This window comes from Vitis vinifera, chromosome 6 (assembly GCF_030704535.1).
Source record: "Vitis vinifera cultivar Pinot Noir 40024 chromosome 6, ASM3070453v1".
Classification (NCBI taxonomy): domain Eukaryota; kingdom Viridiplantae; phylum Streptophyta; class Magnoliopsida; order Vitales; family Vitaceae; genus Vitis; species Vitis vinifera.
In genome coordinates, this window is record NC_081810.1 from 637673 (window position 1) to 652331 (window position 14659).

Genomic DNA, 14659 nt, shown 5'->3' on the forward strand with positions numbered 1-14659 from the left:
TCTCTCTCTATCTCTCTGGTACCGAGTATGGAGATGTACAGACATTCAATCTGAAATCGACATTCAGTCCCGTGAAATGGAGTAAAAGAAAAGCAAAGGAAAAGTAGCATTATAACTGGAAAAAGCTTTCATGAAAAAGAAGTCTATCACTATATATCAGAAATGACAAACATTTTTATTTTTGTGACACAGAGAAAGGGAAAGAGATAGAGATAGAGAACCAACCCACTTTTCTTTCATTTCTTTTCTTGTTGTTATCTCTCTAATTTTCTCCTCTAACTACCAAAAAAATGAAGGAAACCAAAAAAAAAAAAAAAAATCAAATCTTGTTGCCTCTGTTTCTCTTCTCTGTGTCATTCTGAATCACTCTCCATGCTTCCCATGGCCTTCAATCCTCTGGGTCTCTGCATCCAATGACATTTAAAACGCACCCTATTAACAAAATTTTAGATGATCTAAAAATCCACCCTTTGGAGGCTGAGAAAACTGAGGGACAAGGAAAGAAAATAGATTATGAGGCTTAATTGTTCTATTAGCCTTATTTGGAGAAGATTTTTTGTTTTGGGTGTTCCAATTAGGGAAAAATCCCATATTCAACAATTCTTCCGTAAACTTTCTCATCAACCAAACAGGTGAGGGCAAAATAGAAATATGGGGGGAGAATTTAGGGCCAAAAAAAAAAAGCACCTTCTTGGAAGCCTTCTTCTCCCTCACTTCATACCTCTCTTGGCACAGGTCTGATAGCCATGCACCTGGACTCACCAACTGCACAACAATCAGAGGAATCAAATCAACACACACCCACATCACAAAAACTGAAATTTCTTCTCAAAACCTCTATTTTCTCTGATTTTGTCTTTCTGTGAATTTAAAGAGGAAATAGGAAAAAAATTACTTACAAGTAAGGTTTTTTGGATCAACTTGGCTCTTTTCTTAGGCCTCTGAGGAAGCTTACACCCTTTCATAGCCATGAAATCCTCCTCTTTTTCTTTGCTCGACAATGAAATAAACAGTTTTGGCCAAACGGTCCCTCTATCCTCTCCTCCATGATCCATCAACACTTTCCCATTATCATCCATCATCCCCATTGACCCTCTTGTTGTGTAGTACCGATCTTCCTTTTCCGGTGAAGTCGCCGATATCTTCCGATTCTCTCTGTTTTTCATTGGTGAATCCGAGATCCTGGACATAGAAAAAAGCATTAAGTTATGATTTTTTATTTTATTTTTATGAAATGCTCTGCTTGTTTCCCGAGAAAATTATGGAAAGAAAAGCACAGGTGTTTTGCTGTGTTTTCTTGGCAATCTGACAGACTATTGATGTGGGTTCTGGTTTGTTTACCTATTCAGACGATGGGTTTGTGGAGAGGGAGTCTCCTTCTCGGCAGTGACAACGCGGCGATCAACACGAGAGGTGATTTTCTTGCTACCCAAACAGTCTGATTTCTCTGCAACGTTTCTTCCATCTTTGACTTTCACACATCTAAGTCTCTTCCTGTTCCCCCACCTCAACAGAAAGTCTGGTTCCGAACCTCTACACCCTTTCTGATTCTTCCCTTCCTTATCCATTTCTATATCTCTGCAACAAAAACGACACCACATTAACAACACCCATCTCGATTTTCTCGAGAAAACGCTAGAAAACATAAGGGTAAAGAAAAAAATACTATAAACTCCAAGAAAAAGTTCTTCCAATCACCTCAAGATCAAAGAAAATCCTTCAAAAATATCTATAATTACTCTGCATTTCAACAAATAAACAATGACCCATCAGTGAATGAAGCTCCAAAGATTAGAAGAAGAACTACAAGGAGAAGAGTCCATTACATAGCAGCAGAAACGTAGAAAAAGAAGCAAATTTTCTGAAAAAACTATCCATTTCCCCGAGAAAATAAGACAACCCCAGATCAGTTTTTCCAACTTCCTGCCTCTGCAAGATGTGTTTGGACGCCAAGAAAAAAGAATAAAAATAAAAAATCGGCGCTCTTGTTTTATCTTCTCCAAGGCCTCTCACCCAAAATCCTTCCCTCTTCTCTTTCTGTTCAGCCTATTTTTCTTTCTCTTTTATTTGTATTGAATTGAATAGTGGATGTAAAATAAATAAAAAAATATAATTGTTTAAACAAATGATGACCGTCAGATGTGAAATGGAGGGTCAGATGAGGTTCCTCCTATGTAGCTCAGTGGGTTAAAGGCCCAAGGGTTTTGGCTATATTCCTATTTGGGTGGCGTTAGGGCACGTGAGGTTAGAGTGAGACCCACCCTTCCCCCCCACTCCCCTCTTTTCCTCAAATCTATTATGGATTTTCTTCAATTGAATCAATTCACATCTCCCCATTCTTATCCTTTGTGACAAAAATGAGAATCATAGATGCATTATCTATTATCATTGATTAGGGTTTTGTAATTGTGTTGTTTGACATTTGGCAACATGGATGACAATCTTCACTTTCTTCATGAAAAATTTAGAGGGATTTGATCTATAGGCAAGTAGGCATGAACATAAATGTGATGATATATGTGAAAATTGCATCAAATTTCTAATGGGTACGTGTTTCCTTTTATGAACAATTCTATGTTGGTATTCCATTATAATATTAGATTTTCTTATTAAACAAACAAAAATATTAAAAATATCTCTTTAAACACCTTATACGAAAAAATGTTATAATATGAAAATTTGTTTATGAAAATGTTAGGCAATATATAGATATACAAGGAAGAATGTATGACATTTCGATCCCAGTTGCAGTCACAAAAAAATTTTTATATAAAATATTATTTTCTTATATTTGATATAGTGAAATAATTTTTTTTTCATCCATAAATACAAATAGTTGATGGAATTGTAAAATCTCTCGTACCTTTGTGCGTGAATTATTTTATAATTATATTATTGCGTTGATATGTTAACTTTTAACGCTTTTGCTTGCTCAATAATATGCATATCATTTAAACCCTAATTAGAATTATAATTCTTCAAAATAAAAAAATAAAAAGGGGAAGTATTAGCAACCTGGCTAGTCATGTCAATCTTTAAACAATCCAAAGCTAGCATGGTGGTGCTTTGAAATTTGATTTTTAATAGTCTTGTCTAAAATAGTTTAAAAAAAAAAATCTTATAAATAGTTTTCATAAATATTCTTTAATCATTTTAAGAAATAAAATTTTATTTAAGAACTTAAATAAGAAAAATCATTTTTTTGTTTTATTATTATAAAAGTATAGTACAGTAAAAATTTTCAAAATGTTCTTCATATTTTAAATTAATTATCATAACACTCTAAAAAAATACATACAAAAACACTTCAAATTTATTCTAAAAAATAATCTATTCTCAAAACTAATTTCCAAAATATTCTTAAACTTTTATTGAAGTAAGAAAATATTTTCAAAAACAGATTCAATCAAGTCCAGATTTTCATAGCAAGTGGGATACATTGTAGATTATGCCATTCACCATCTTCTTTAGCTACATAGAACCCAAAAGCTATTGTTTCTGGACACCCAAAATTCAACATCTACATTATATTTTATATAGGCCCATGATTAGATTTTTTCTAAATAATTCTCGAGATTCGAAAGTGTTTTTTATGTTTTGTAATTTTTTGCAGAACCAAAGACATTGATAATACATTGAGTCTCATCAAATAGGCTATTTTTCATGGTAGTTGATGGATTGTTTTGTTTTAGTTCAACTACTAGAGGTGGGCTTTGGTTGGGCTCTGAGGTACATGAAACTTATAGAAACTAAGGAAGCCCAAGCCCAATATTCGGTCTGGGCTGGCCCATAAACCCAATGGCTTAGTATATTGCTTTAGCTTAAATGAGTCTAATATTCATTATTGGTCCATCACCTAACAATTCAAGTTTTGGTTAACGATCGATATGGGACCAAAATCCAAAATTTTGGCAAGGTATTAGGATTTCTTTGCCTAAATTAATTCCATAATCAATATTTATTATTTAATGTAACCTTTTGGACCAAATTGGCCTCTTAACAAAAGATCAAAGATCAAGAATGACATGTTACACTTCCTAGTATTAGGGGCATAGATACCCCTGACTCCTGGTCGGTAGTTGGGCCAGGTGGGCCCAAGGGCCCATGATCACCCCCAACCCAATATTTTATGTTTTTTATAATATAAAACCGTTTTCTAACTTAAAAACATATTTAACAAGTTTTTGACTGAAAATGATGTTAGAGTTTGTTTTGAAAATTGATTTTTGTTTGGAGCAAATTCCAGGTGTTTTGACGTTTTTTTTTTCATAATATTGTGGGGATTAATTTAAAAAATAGAAAATATTTAAAAATATTTATATTACACATAAATATAAAAATCTTCAAAAGAATATATTTAAAAAAATATTTTCTATATTTAAATTTCCAAGCAGTACTGTTTTTAATGATGCCAAGATTTAGGACCCACTCTCATTGCCAAGGCAACCAGTCCTAATTGAGAAATGGAATTTTCTCGGAAAGTTTTTTCAGTTTCCTTTCTTTAATGGGAAAATGTGACCAAGTGGGCCCCAATATTTCTTAAAAAGGGAAAAAAAATTTAAAAATTTAAGTTAACACTGTCACATGCATGTAGGTTCATACATTTATGCTCCAGAGCTCTCTGCCCTTTGGTTTGCAAGTTGTTACTTCATTCAATGAACTTTAAGTGCACTTATTGTGAGGGTGCTCTTTTTCCTTCTTTTTCTCAATATGAAAAAAATCAAATTAGTAATTTGATATGGTATTAAAATCCTAATTCTCGACGAGGGTCTTGAGTTCAAACTTTATCAAAGAAGCTTTTACATCAAAATGATAATACCGAGATTTTAGACTAATATGATATCTTACATCGAATAGAAGAAAAAAATTATCGACATTAAATATGTACGAATTTCTCTTAATCATATAGATATGTTTTATAACTGTAAAGACTTTTTGGTTCAAAACGGACAATATACATACGATTTGGAATAGGGCACTATATCATACTAAGATAAACACTTATAAATTTCTCTAATCATAAAAAAAAATATTTTTAGATTTAGCAGTTAAATTCTTTCACGATAAGACATAATGTGGAAATATCATTATTTATAAAAGTTATGTATTATATTTTATATCGATGAAAGTAATTTAACCTTTGTGCAACAATGATTCACTTGTCATGTGTTTTTCAAGTAATACATAAAAGTAATATTTCCTTTTATATAGAACACATATATATACGTTGGAGTGGCTAAATCGAATGTGGATAAACTTCAACATAATCACAAAATAAATTTAATTTTAAACCTAAACCCTTCCTTTTTGTTTAGGGGAAAGATGAAAATTGAGACAATGGATATGGGTAGTTGGAAGTTTGGTTCTAGGTCATACTCATTCCCACGCCAAACATGTCACTTGGCCCTCATCACCATCACAATCAAATGGTAAATCCCCAATGTTGATGCTTTACCTATGAATTGGGGACCATCTTGTAGCATGGATAACACAACCAACACAAAAAAAAGAGCCCTTGCACTTAATGCCTTGTTTGGTCTCATGCTAGGATGTAAAAAAAGTACGTTTGTGGCTCCAAAAGTCTCTTGCTTTTGCTTTGGGCTAAAAGTTCTCAACCAAACAACATATATGGTCGTGGGTTGGTTTTGGGTTGAGTGTTTTGATAAGATAGACTTAAGATCTGTAGATGAGCCATTTGGTGACCTACCCACTCTTCCTTTAATCGATGTCCATTAGTGTAAAGTGATCAAAGATAAATTCGATTAATTATTACATGGAAGGAGGCATGCTTTTTTTCAAAATATTGTTGTTGTTGGTGTTGTGGAGTCTTTGTGGTGTCATTTACCACAATTGATTAAAGCAAAAGGGTTTTGAGAAGGGTGTGATTGTGGTACAATTTGATGCCTGGCTTCTTGACTCATTCAAATTTCACAATGGTCTATTCCACACACAAAAAAAAAAAAAAAAGGCAATGGACCCCATTGCACTTATTTGATTTAGAAATATTTTAATGACCCATCTTTTTTTTTTTTTTGCATTATTTATGAAAATATTTTCACTCTTTTAAACCCTTGGATCTTTAAAATTAAATACAAAATGTTTTTTTTCAGTCTAATTTAAAATATGTTTGACAACGATTCTAGGAGGTGTTTCTAATATCTTTAATGATTAAAAGATAAAAAATTTCAAGTATTAGAAATATTAAAAATACTTCATAAAATTACTATCAAACACACTCGTAATACATGAGAAATAATAATGTAAATCAAATACAAAAAAAAAAAAAATATATATATATATATATATATATATATATATATATATATATATATATATATGTAATCAATGACATAAATAATGTGACCATAGACATCAAATACATCTTATATATGAAAAATTTATCAAAGATGTGAGAAACATGATCAAGTATAATAATTTGAAACAAATCTTTGCTTAATGATGTAATATTTAGAAAAGAAAAAAAGAAGAAAAAGATCAAATCAGATTTTTTTCCTTGAAAATTTGCATTAATTTAGTGTGAATCCAAGGATGATGAAGTAGGGTTTTAAGTTTTAATAATGGAAAAGAAGAATGTGAAAGGTAGGGATGGAAATGGTGGAAAACAAAGGGGGACGGAGACCACTGACCAGCCGAGTTGACTCACTATTAGAGTATTAGGTGACCCTCTCCTAACGTGAACGCCATCAAACTGTTATAATTCACTTTAGACTTTTGATTTTTAAGTTGACATTGACTTAAACCAAGTTTCTTGTTTCCATGGGAAAGCTTCTTCCAATTTTTACGGGTGGGAAAGCCTTGGTTTTGGTAGACTTTTAAGTTTTAACCCATTCAAGAATCAAATCAAATCCGTACATTTTAATCAAATTAAATTAAAATTAATTTATTTGATTAAAAGGGTCATTAAAAAATCATTTTAAAATTTTTTACTTTCTATTATTTTGATAAAAATATATTTATTATTTTTTCATAAAAATTATCATTTCTTTTTTATATAAAAAATAAAATATTTTTCTGATATAACAAATGTTAAATTTATAAATATAAGAATTATTATTTTTTTAATTAATTAATTTTTTATTTAATGATTCAAACCAACAATTTAACATTTATTTATTTAATTCTTCATAAATTAAAATATATGTATATGTATTAAAGGATTATTTATTCTAAAAATTTAAATTATTAAAATTTTAGTCCACAATATACATTGAAATGGGAAATTCAAGTCAATTTATTTTAAACTTCAAATAAAGAATTTAAAATAATACGCAAATTAAATCATTTTTATCAATATTCTTTTATAAAATAATAATATTTACACAATTTTATATATAAATTCAATTTAAAACAAATATATTTTTTCTCTCATTTCAAACTAAGAAAAAAAACGGTCACCAATCATTGTTTACAGCTCAAAAATAAAAAAAAACAAAAAAAAAACCAAAAAGATAAAAATAAAAAATGGAGAAATTAAATTAAAAAATAAAATAAAATCCAAAACAGTAGTTGAGAAGACAGCAAAAGGTGGGGGACCCACAAACCCTAAATACAGCTGTATGGCCGCACCTTTGCCCTGCCACCCTGTCCAGCCCCTCGGTCAGGTCGGGCAGTCCACCATCCATTTACCTGCCCGTAATTCCCTTCCCCTCTCTCCCCCCTATATAAACCCTACCATCTTCCCCATGTCTCCTCCCACTGATTACGTCTCTGCAATTCCTCTCTGCAAAACCCTAGCTTTTCCAAAGAGGAATCGTAGAGCTTCCCCCAATTCGCCCCTCTACATTTTCATCATTTTCCGGGAAACAGCCAAACAGAAAGAAATGGAGGCAATGAAGATGAAGCTTTTCCTAGCCGTTGTCATGATGATCCTGGCCGTCTCCGCCGTGCAACCCGCCGCCGCTGCCACCGCTCCGGCGCCCGCCCCGGCTTCCGACGCCGCCATCTTCGTCCCCACCTTCTTTGCCTCCCTAACCGCCCTTGCTTTTGGCTTCCTCCTCTGAGAAACTCACGACTCCCCATATGATATCTTCATTTCATTCTCTCTCCCTACACCCCCATTTCTTCCTCTTGTCTCTAGAGGGAGGGAGGGAAGGAAGGGGGGAGGGGAGGTGAAATGGGTTTAGATTTTTTTTTCTTTTTTTCTTTTTTTATCTTGGGGAAAAATTGATTCATAGGTATTATTATTGATGGGGTTTTGGGGGTTTGTTTGGTTGTTGTGGTTCATGTATTTGGTTGGTATTGTTGTACTATATATGTATAACTTTTGAGTTTATGAATGATGGATTTGTGTAATATTTTTTTTTTCCTTTTTTTGTGATGGGAGTTAGAGCAATAAGAAGATCAATGAGAGGATTTTCGTGGGATTTCCATGGATTTGATGATGATGATGATCTTTGGATGTTGGTGGAGGTTTGATCTTTTGTTGTATCATTTCATTTCTAGTTTGTGATCCCATTTTATAGTGTAATAAAATTCCATTATTTTTCAAAATTTTCTATCCCTTGTTTGAGATTAGGGTTTGTGATTGATGATGAATGAATAACAGAAAAACCAAAAGTGGTGGAAAAAGGTTGTGAGCTGTATGTGATGATATAAGAAAAAGGACAGGGATTGTGGGGGTGCCCTACATTATGGGCGTTCATGTAGAGGAATAGAGAGAGGAGAGGCAAGTGTGGTGAGTGACTCAGTGGCATGTGTGCTGTCCTTTTGGAGCACTCATCCATCATGATTTTGCCAACCATGTGAGGCAGCTGGTTTGTATTCAAATTTAAAATTTTTGAACTTGGGGTCAAATGGGTCATTTCACAAATGTAATACCAGTCATAGGTGTTTTTGAATTGAGACTATTGTTCATATTTTTTCCAAAAAAGAAAAATTACACTCCCAAAAATATTTTTGAAGAAAAAATGGATGATTGATAGAATTTAGAAAACACTTTCTATCATTTATGGAACTTCATTGAGAAGGATTTGGTAAATGATTTTTCAAAAAAATGATTTTTCAAAAAAATGTTTTTAGAAAACATTTTTTAGAATGTGTTTTTAATTTTAAAAATATTCTTTTTTAAAAGAAAAAGTTAGATGCTTAGCAAAATTTAGAAAACATATTCTTCTAAAACTATTTTTTTTTTAAATCTTCTATTAAAAATATTTGGACTAAAAATATTGTGAAAAACACTCTTAATTAAAAATACTTTTTTTAACACTCTTAAACATATACTTAGTTTAAAATCAAGTTTTAAAAACATGGGTTCATTTAGATATCAGCACCAATAATTTTTAAATGTGATTTTTAAATGTATTATAAAATTATAATTTTAATATGTGGCTTCTAAATTTCTATTAAATTTATAGTTTATGAGTTTCAAAGTGCAAACTTATAAAAATAAAGCAAGTAATTAAAGGGGTTTGAAGTAGAACTCCAAATTTTCAATTCCATGTCTAAATGAGTTTACCAACACACCCTCTTATAGAAAATGTAAAATAATATAAAGAGAAAACCCCACTTCAGTGACTTCACACACAAAAAATTAAAAAATTAAAAATAAAAAAATGAAATTCAGTAGATATTCACAACTCATACAGTTTTGTTGTGTTTGTGAGGATCTTTTCAGGCAGCTGTGGGTGCATTCATTGCATGGGCCAAGGGGATTCCAAAGTGGGGGCACCTCCATTTCTGTATGCCCCCATTTTTTTTCTGTTTGAATTTGAAGTGAAAGTACCCACCACATGCTAAGATATTCTTTTCTGGGAAGAAATGGAGGCATTGGGAAAGAATTAATTTGATGGAAGATGATGGTGACTTTGTGATTTAGTCTGATCAACTACCAATCTTGTTTCTGAAAGTTTTAAGGATGCCTCAATGACATTAGGGCCACCACCCACCACTGTAGGCCTTTTTTTGCTTCCATGTTTAATTAATTTATATTATACCATTCTCAAGCAGGCCACCTAATTGTTGAAGAGTTCGCTTCGGACTTTGGGAAAAAGATCTTTGTGATGTCTACAGTTTTCTCCTTTCTCAAGTCTATGAATGTTAGTTGGGTTAACTTTGAGAGAACCTTTCCTATATTAAGAAAAATTAATTCTTTCCCAAGTTTAAATATGAAATAACATCTGATTATGAGTTAAAAAAGGTTTAAATGATGTCATGATTCCTTTCATATTTCTAAGTAATGAGATTTCTTATTAAAATTGAACATAATCTCAAACTCTTGTTGAGCTTATAAAAAAAAAGGTTTTACTACTTGTATAGAAGTGAATCCAAACCAAACCCACATATGGTTAGACAAGTAAGTTGAAGAAATTGTCTCCTAGTGAAGAACATCACTAGAAGTGAAGAGGGTGTGTGTCTTGAAAATGAGCATTTAACAAATGGAATATACTTGGCCTTGCACATGGTTGCAAGTGGCTTAGGAAATCAAGATAGGAGATAGGAGTGAGAGAGGACACAAACATAGCCTCTCACTGAGATTCCTTCAAATTTTAGCAACCCAAAGCTCACTTATTGCCCAGAAACCCTGTTTTTTTTTTTGTCTGTAATCAAGTAATATAATCCAAGTCCCAACCACCACAGAAGATACTCTCCCCCTTCTAATCTGTTTTCTGTGAATAAATAAAAATGGGGAGGTCTATGGAGATGACAAATGGCACATCAATCATATGAGCTGCACATGGGGGTCTTTGAAACATAAGTGGTTGGTTGGGGTCAAGCTTTGTCCATACTCCATTTCTTTGATGTGTTGTGGCCCCATCAGCCGATGCCACCCATGTTACTTCTGCTTCTCCCCTTCTTTTTCTTACATTTTGTTTCATCTTTTTCCAATTCATGGCCCTGTTTGGCTGCTGAGAAAATGTAGACCCCACTACTCAAAGAGCCCCGATAGATAAGACAACGTACCCAATGGGAGCATTGTATGATACCATTTATGAATAAAATGAGTGACAAAGAAAAATTGGTCACAATAATTTATTACGCCTCCCGTACCTCCATGGCTGGAAGTGAACTGTCCTCAATTGTTTGTATACCACATTTCTAGATCTGCAGTCACATATATAACTACATTTGTTAGACCTAACTATTCCTTCCCAGACTCTTCATTTTCATCTTGGGAAATCCGAAAAGACTGCAGGAATCAGCCAGCTAGAATTCAATTTACAAGAGTGACATGTTACACTTAATTTTACAGAGAAGAACATAGGCTGAGAACCAGTCTATTCAGAGCTCACTTTGGGCATGATGGCGTTCATCCTGAAATTCCCAAGAGTGATATGCTCCCCACTTATGTTAATCTACACTTGTGATTTCTCGGGCGTCCGAGAGAGCTCCTTATCAGCAAAATGAAGAAGCCTTCTTAGTCTCAAAACCATGTCACAGTGAAAAGGCAGTGCCGTTCGCCGCTCCAAGTATGCAGGGCTCACAGTCATCCATGATAGAGCATGAAGCTCTGCTGCAACCGTCTCAAGAATCAAATGGGTCTCTATTTCAAAATCCCTAGCTTCCGAGCTTATACTCCTTCCTCCTTGCTTCGTTAGGCCTCGTACAACTTTATCTTGAGTGATGTTATTACCTCCATAATAGTCGATGAGAGAGACTGAAATAACTGAAGGCCATTCTTCCTTGGCATTGCTTCTAAACTCTTTCCTCATGGCGGGCACAGCTTTTGAAATCACAAAACCTGTGGAAAGGGGAATTGCAGAGCCTTTGCTGTGTAGGAGATGGGCCAATGGCGGGGATTCAGCTGTGAGGCATGTGGGGAGCTGAAGGGGTGTCGGAGGAAGGAAGCGCAAGCTGGGTGATGGGATTAGAATGTAGGACGCCGTTGTTGATCCAAGAGATTTTATGGGGGTGAACCCTTCTAGATAGCCTGACGGGCCCATGGTGCCACCACCTTGAGTTGCTCCTGAAAAATGCTTGCAATTAATACAACGGGAACAAACAAAACCAAACCGACAGAAGAACATGGGTAAAAAAAAAGCCAAATATGAGAAACTTCATGCGAGCCCATTGACTGTCAAACATTCATTAGAGTTATTTTCTTACAAACTAATCTAAGCAGAAAATTGGGACCAAACTTGTATTCAAGATCCAATTTACACAAATGGCATACGAAATTCATCCCGATGAAGATCTAATCCAATTATCAATGCTTGCATATGTCAATTGCCCATAGAACCAGTTTGAATTTGAACTATGAACAGCCCTCCTAGTACAAACAATGATGACTTGGCAGGACAGGAATACAACATAGCATCAGCAACACAACATAACTTCCACAAATAAGGCTCTAAGAACATTAGCTTTCAGGAAATTCTATGGTTTATGCCCTTTGTGTGGTGCCAATTAACAAAAAGTTGCATGTAAAGACCAACTTATTCAAGCGGTGTACCAGTGATGCAAATTAATTTTTTTGTATGGTAACAAAAAGCAGGAGAAACAAAGATCAAACAAGAGAAAAGGCAGATAGCTACCAGGAGTTGATGAATCCGCTTGAAAAACTAAACTCAAGGAATGGTCAATTGAAACTGCAACAAAAGTTATGCTCTGCACCCACTGAAGCAAACCTCTGGAGCTGTCAACCAATGAATGTCCTCCACCCATAAGCTGTTTTCGAGCAGCAGGTTGTCCTAGACCACCTTTCATATAGCCAGAAGCTTTTGAGTGAGGGCTGTACAATGGACTAGGCGAGGATGGTAGGTTCCTCTCTTGAATCATACTCATCTCCTGTTGCTGCAAGGAAGATCCGTTACTGCTTCCAGACATTCCATCAGGTGCAGCTTGCCGTAATTGCAGGGGCCATTTTCTCACCTCAGACCCTCCAACTGAATAAATAGCTTTCTGCCACTCTGTTTACATCCAGTAGAAAAATTCAGATACACACAGTTAATACAAATGATAAAGTAACTGAAAGGAAAAATTAAAAATGAATGTCTTGTTTTAAATTGTGTTTAATTACTTGGCTAAAAGGATGATGATAACAAGTGGCTGCAGAATCTTTCATAATGCAGCAAACAGTTTTTACAAGATATAAAATTTCTGTGGGCACCTCAAATCATATGATAAATATCTCTGGCTAAAGGCTTCTTAGGTTCTCCAACCAAATTACATACAAATGGTAAAACAAATCACAAACCTTGACATTCAAGCTCATAGAAAGATCCAATTCTTGTAATCACAAGATCTCTGGGCTTCACAATACCGGTGTCAGGAGAAGAGCATGCCTGAAGTATCTGGGAACCTTGCTGTAGAATTTGCACAAAGAGGCACTGCAGACCCTTTGTGTCCTGCCTGCTACTAATTCCACCGAAGGGAAATATATGACTGTCCAGCAATTCTCCTCTTGAATCTGTCCAGATGCAAACTAGCCAACGCCAATCCTCTGTCCATCCGTAGCAACAATGTAGACTAGGAAGATTCTTCTGATGGCCAGATCCAAAGCCATCAGACTCAGATCCATCAAGCTGAGAGCCTGGTCCAGTATCTATACTTCCTGCTGAGCTTGCACTCTGCATAAAGCCTCCACTACCATCATCAGACAATGTCTTTAAAGATTCTGATCCTAAATTACCAAAAGCTGTAGCTGAGACTCCGTGCTCCAGAGAACCAGGCTCTGCAAGAATGAAAAGTGGTTCAAACATATAACGAACTTCATCCTGAAAAAGAAAATCTCCATTTCTATTTGGATCGCAGCTTAATCCTCCAGTTCTTGCTGTTTGCCAAGAATTATCCCAGGTTCCAGACCTCAAGCCAGCATCAAGTTCACCTTCTCTTGAAAGGGAAGGTCCAGTAATTCGAGGACCAACACAATCCTTCCACATCCCGGAAGTAGGAGAAGCCATTTGCATCATTGCTGAATGAGATCTACCAGATAAAGATGATGACTGGATATCACTAGAGGATCCCCGTGAAATTCGCCGAGCCTTGTTGTAAACAGTAAAAGCAGTCTCCTTCAGAATGGCAAGCTCATTGAGGGCCGGGCTTGTAACCCTAAATATGGCATCGACTGTCACAATCTGTATTACCAATTTAGGAATGCTGAACCCTGAAAGTGTAAGAATATTTGACATTGATGCTTCATCCACAGCTGCTGGGCAGCTTAATGCCTTCCCAACCTGACTCTGCAATATGGATCTCCTCTCTTTATCTGATGAGAGAATGACCGATCCAACTGCAACAGAAGTTTCAATTACAGTGCGTAGAAGAGCAATAGGTTCAGGGAAGGGGCATACCACATAGATTACCTGATCACAGAACCAAAACAAACATCTGATTGGTTTCAACTACAACAAACTACTAGTTAAGAGAACAATGATGCAAAAGCTATTCAATGAAGCAATCGAGTTTCAGAAAATATAAAGTTCATGTGTAAGTTTTTATGCGGTATCACAATTTACACAACAGAGAACTGTCAGAAAAGAAAACGCCACCAAAGCAGCAACCACTGTGGTTTCTATTCATAATTCTATAAAACCATTAACCTTTTATACATGTTAACACATTATGCCTCACGTATGCTCATACTGCTTACAAATCATGTTTGGCAGGTAAATGGCATAAGACATTAAAACATAACTCTCATCATTTTATCACTGGACAACATAAAGCTACTTATCGCCAACATAGCTTTGTTTAGTCAACC

General features: G+C 34.7%; 3 protein-coding genes across 4 annotated transcripts in view; 1 reads left to right on the forward strand and 2 right to left on the reverse strand.

Moving 5' to 3' along the window:
• Positions 1-126: 126 nt before the first annotated feature.
• LOC100258776 (hypothetical protein) lies at positions 127-2072 on the reverse strand. 2 transcript variants are annotated; one of them, XM_002283627.5, is made up of 6 exons: positions 1827-2066; positions 1699-1740; positions 1342-1578; positions 900-1182; positions 688-765; positions 127-404 (listed from the first exon to the last, which is right to left on the reverse strand). In XM_002283627.5, exons 3-6 carry the CDS (start codon positions 1566-1568, stop codon positions 354-356), a joined length of 639 nt encoding a protein of 212 aa, XP_002283663.2. In that variant the 5' UTR covers positions 1569-1578; positions 1699-1740; positions 1827-2066; the 3' UTR covers positions 127-353. The 2 variants fall into 2 exon arrangements, with proteins under 2 accessions (XP_002283663.2, XP_059593298.1); XM_059737315.1 differs by having other exon boundaries at positions 127-765; positions 1827-2072.
• A 5470-nt stretch (positions 2073-7542) lies between these two features.
• LOC100250052 (uncharacterized) lies at positions 7543-8511 on the forward strand. Its single transcript, XM_002285691.5, has one exon. It carries the CDS (start codon positions 7578-7580, stop codon positions 8019-8021), a length of 444 nt encoding a protein of 147 aa, XP_002285727.3. The 5' UTR covers positions 7543-7577; the 3' UTR covers positions 8022-8511.
• A 2396-nt stretch (positions 8512-10907) lies between these two features.
• The window catches only part of LOC100263945 (mediator of RNA polymerase II transcription subunit 13), a 34108-nt gene continuing 30356 nt past the window's right edge, over positions 10908-14659 (reverse strand). Inside the window, exons 21-23 of the mRNA XM_010653082.3 lie at positions 13154-14261; positions 12492-12866; positions 10908-11923 (exon numbers count right to left, since the gene is read on the reverse strand). Coding sequence (XP_010651384.1) covers positions 11313-11923; positions 12492-12866; positions 13154-14261 — 2094 coding nt within the window. The 3' untranslated portion in view covers positions 10908-11312. The remainder of the gene's footprint in view (positions 11924-12491; positions 12867-13153; positions 14262-14659) is intronic.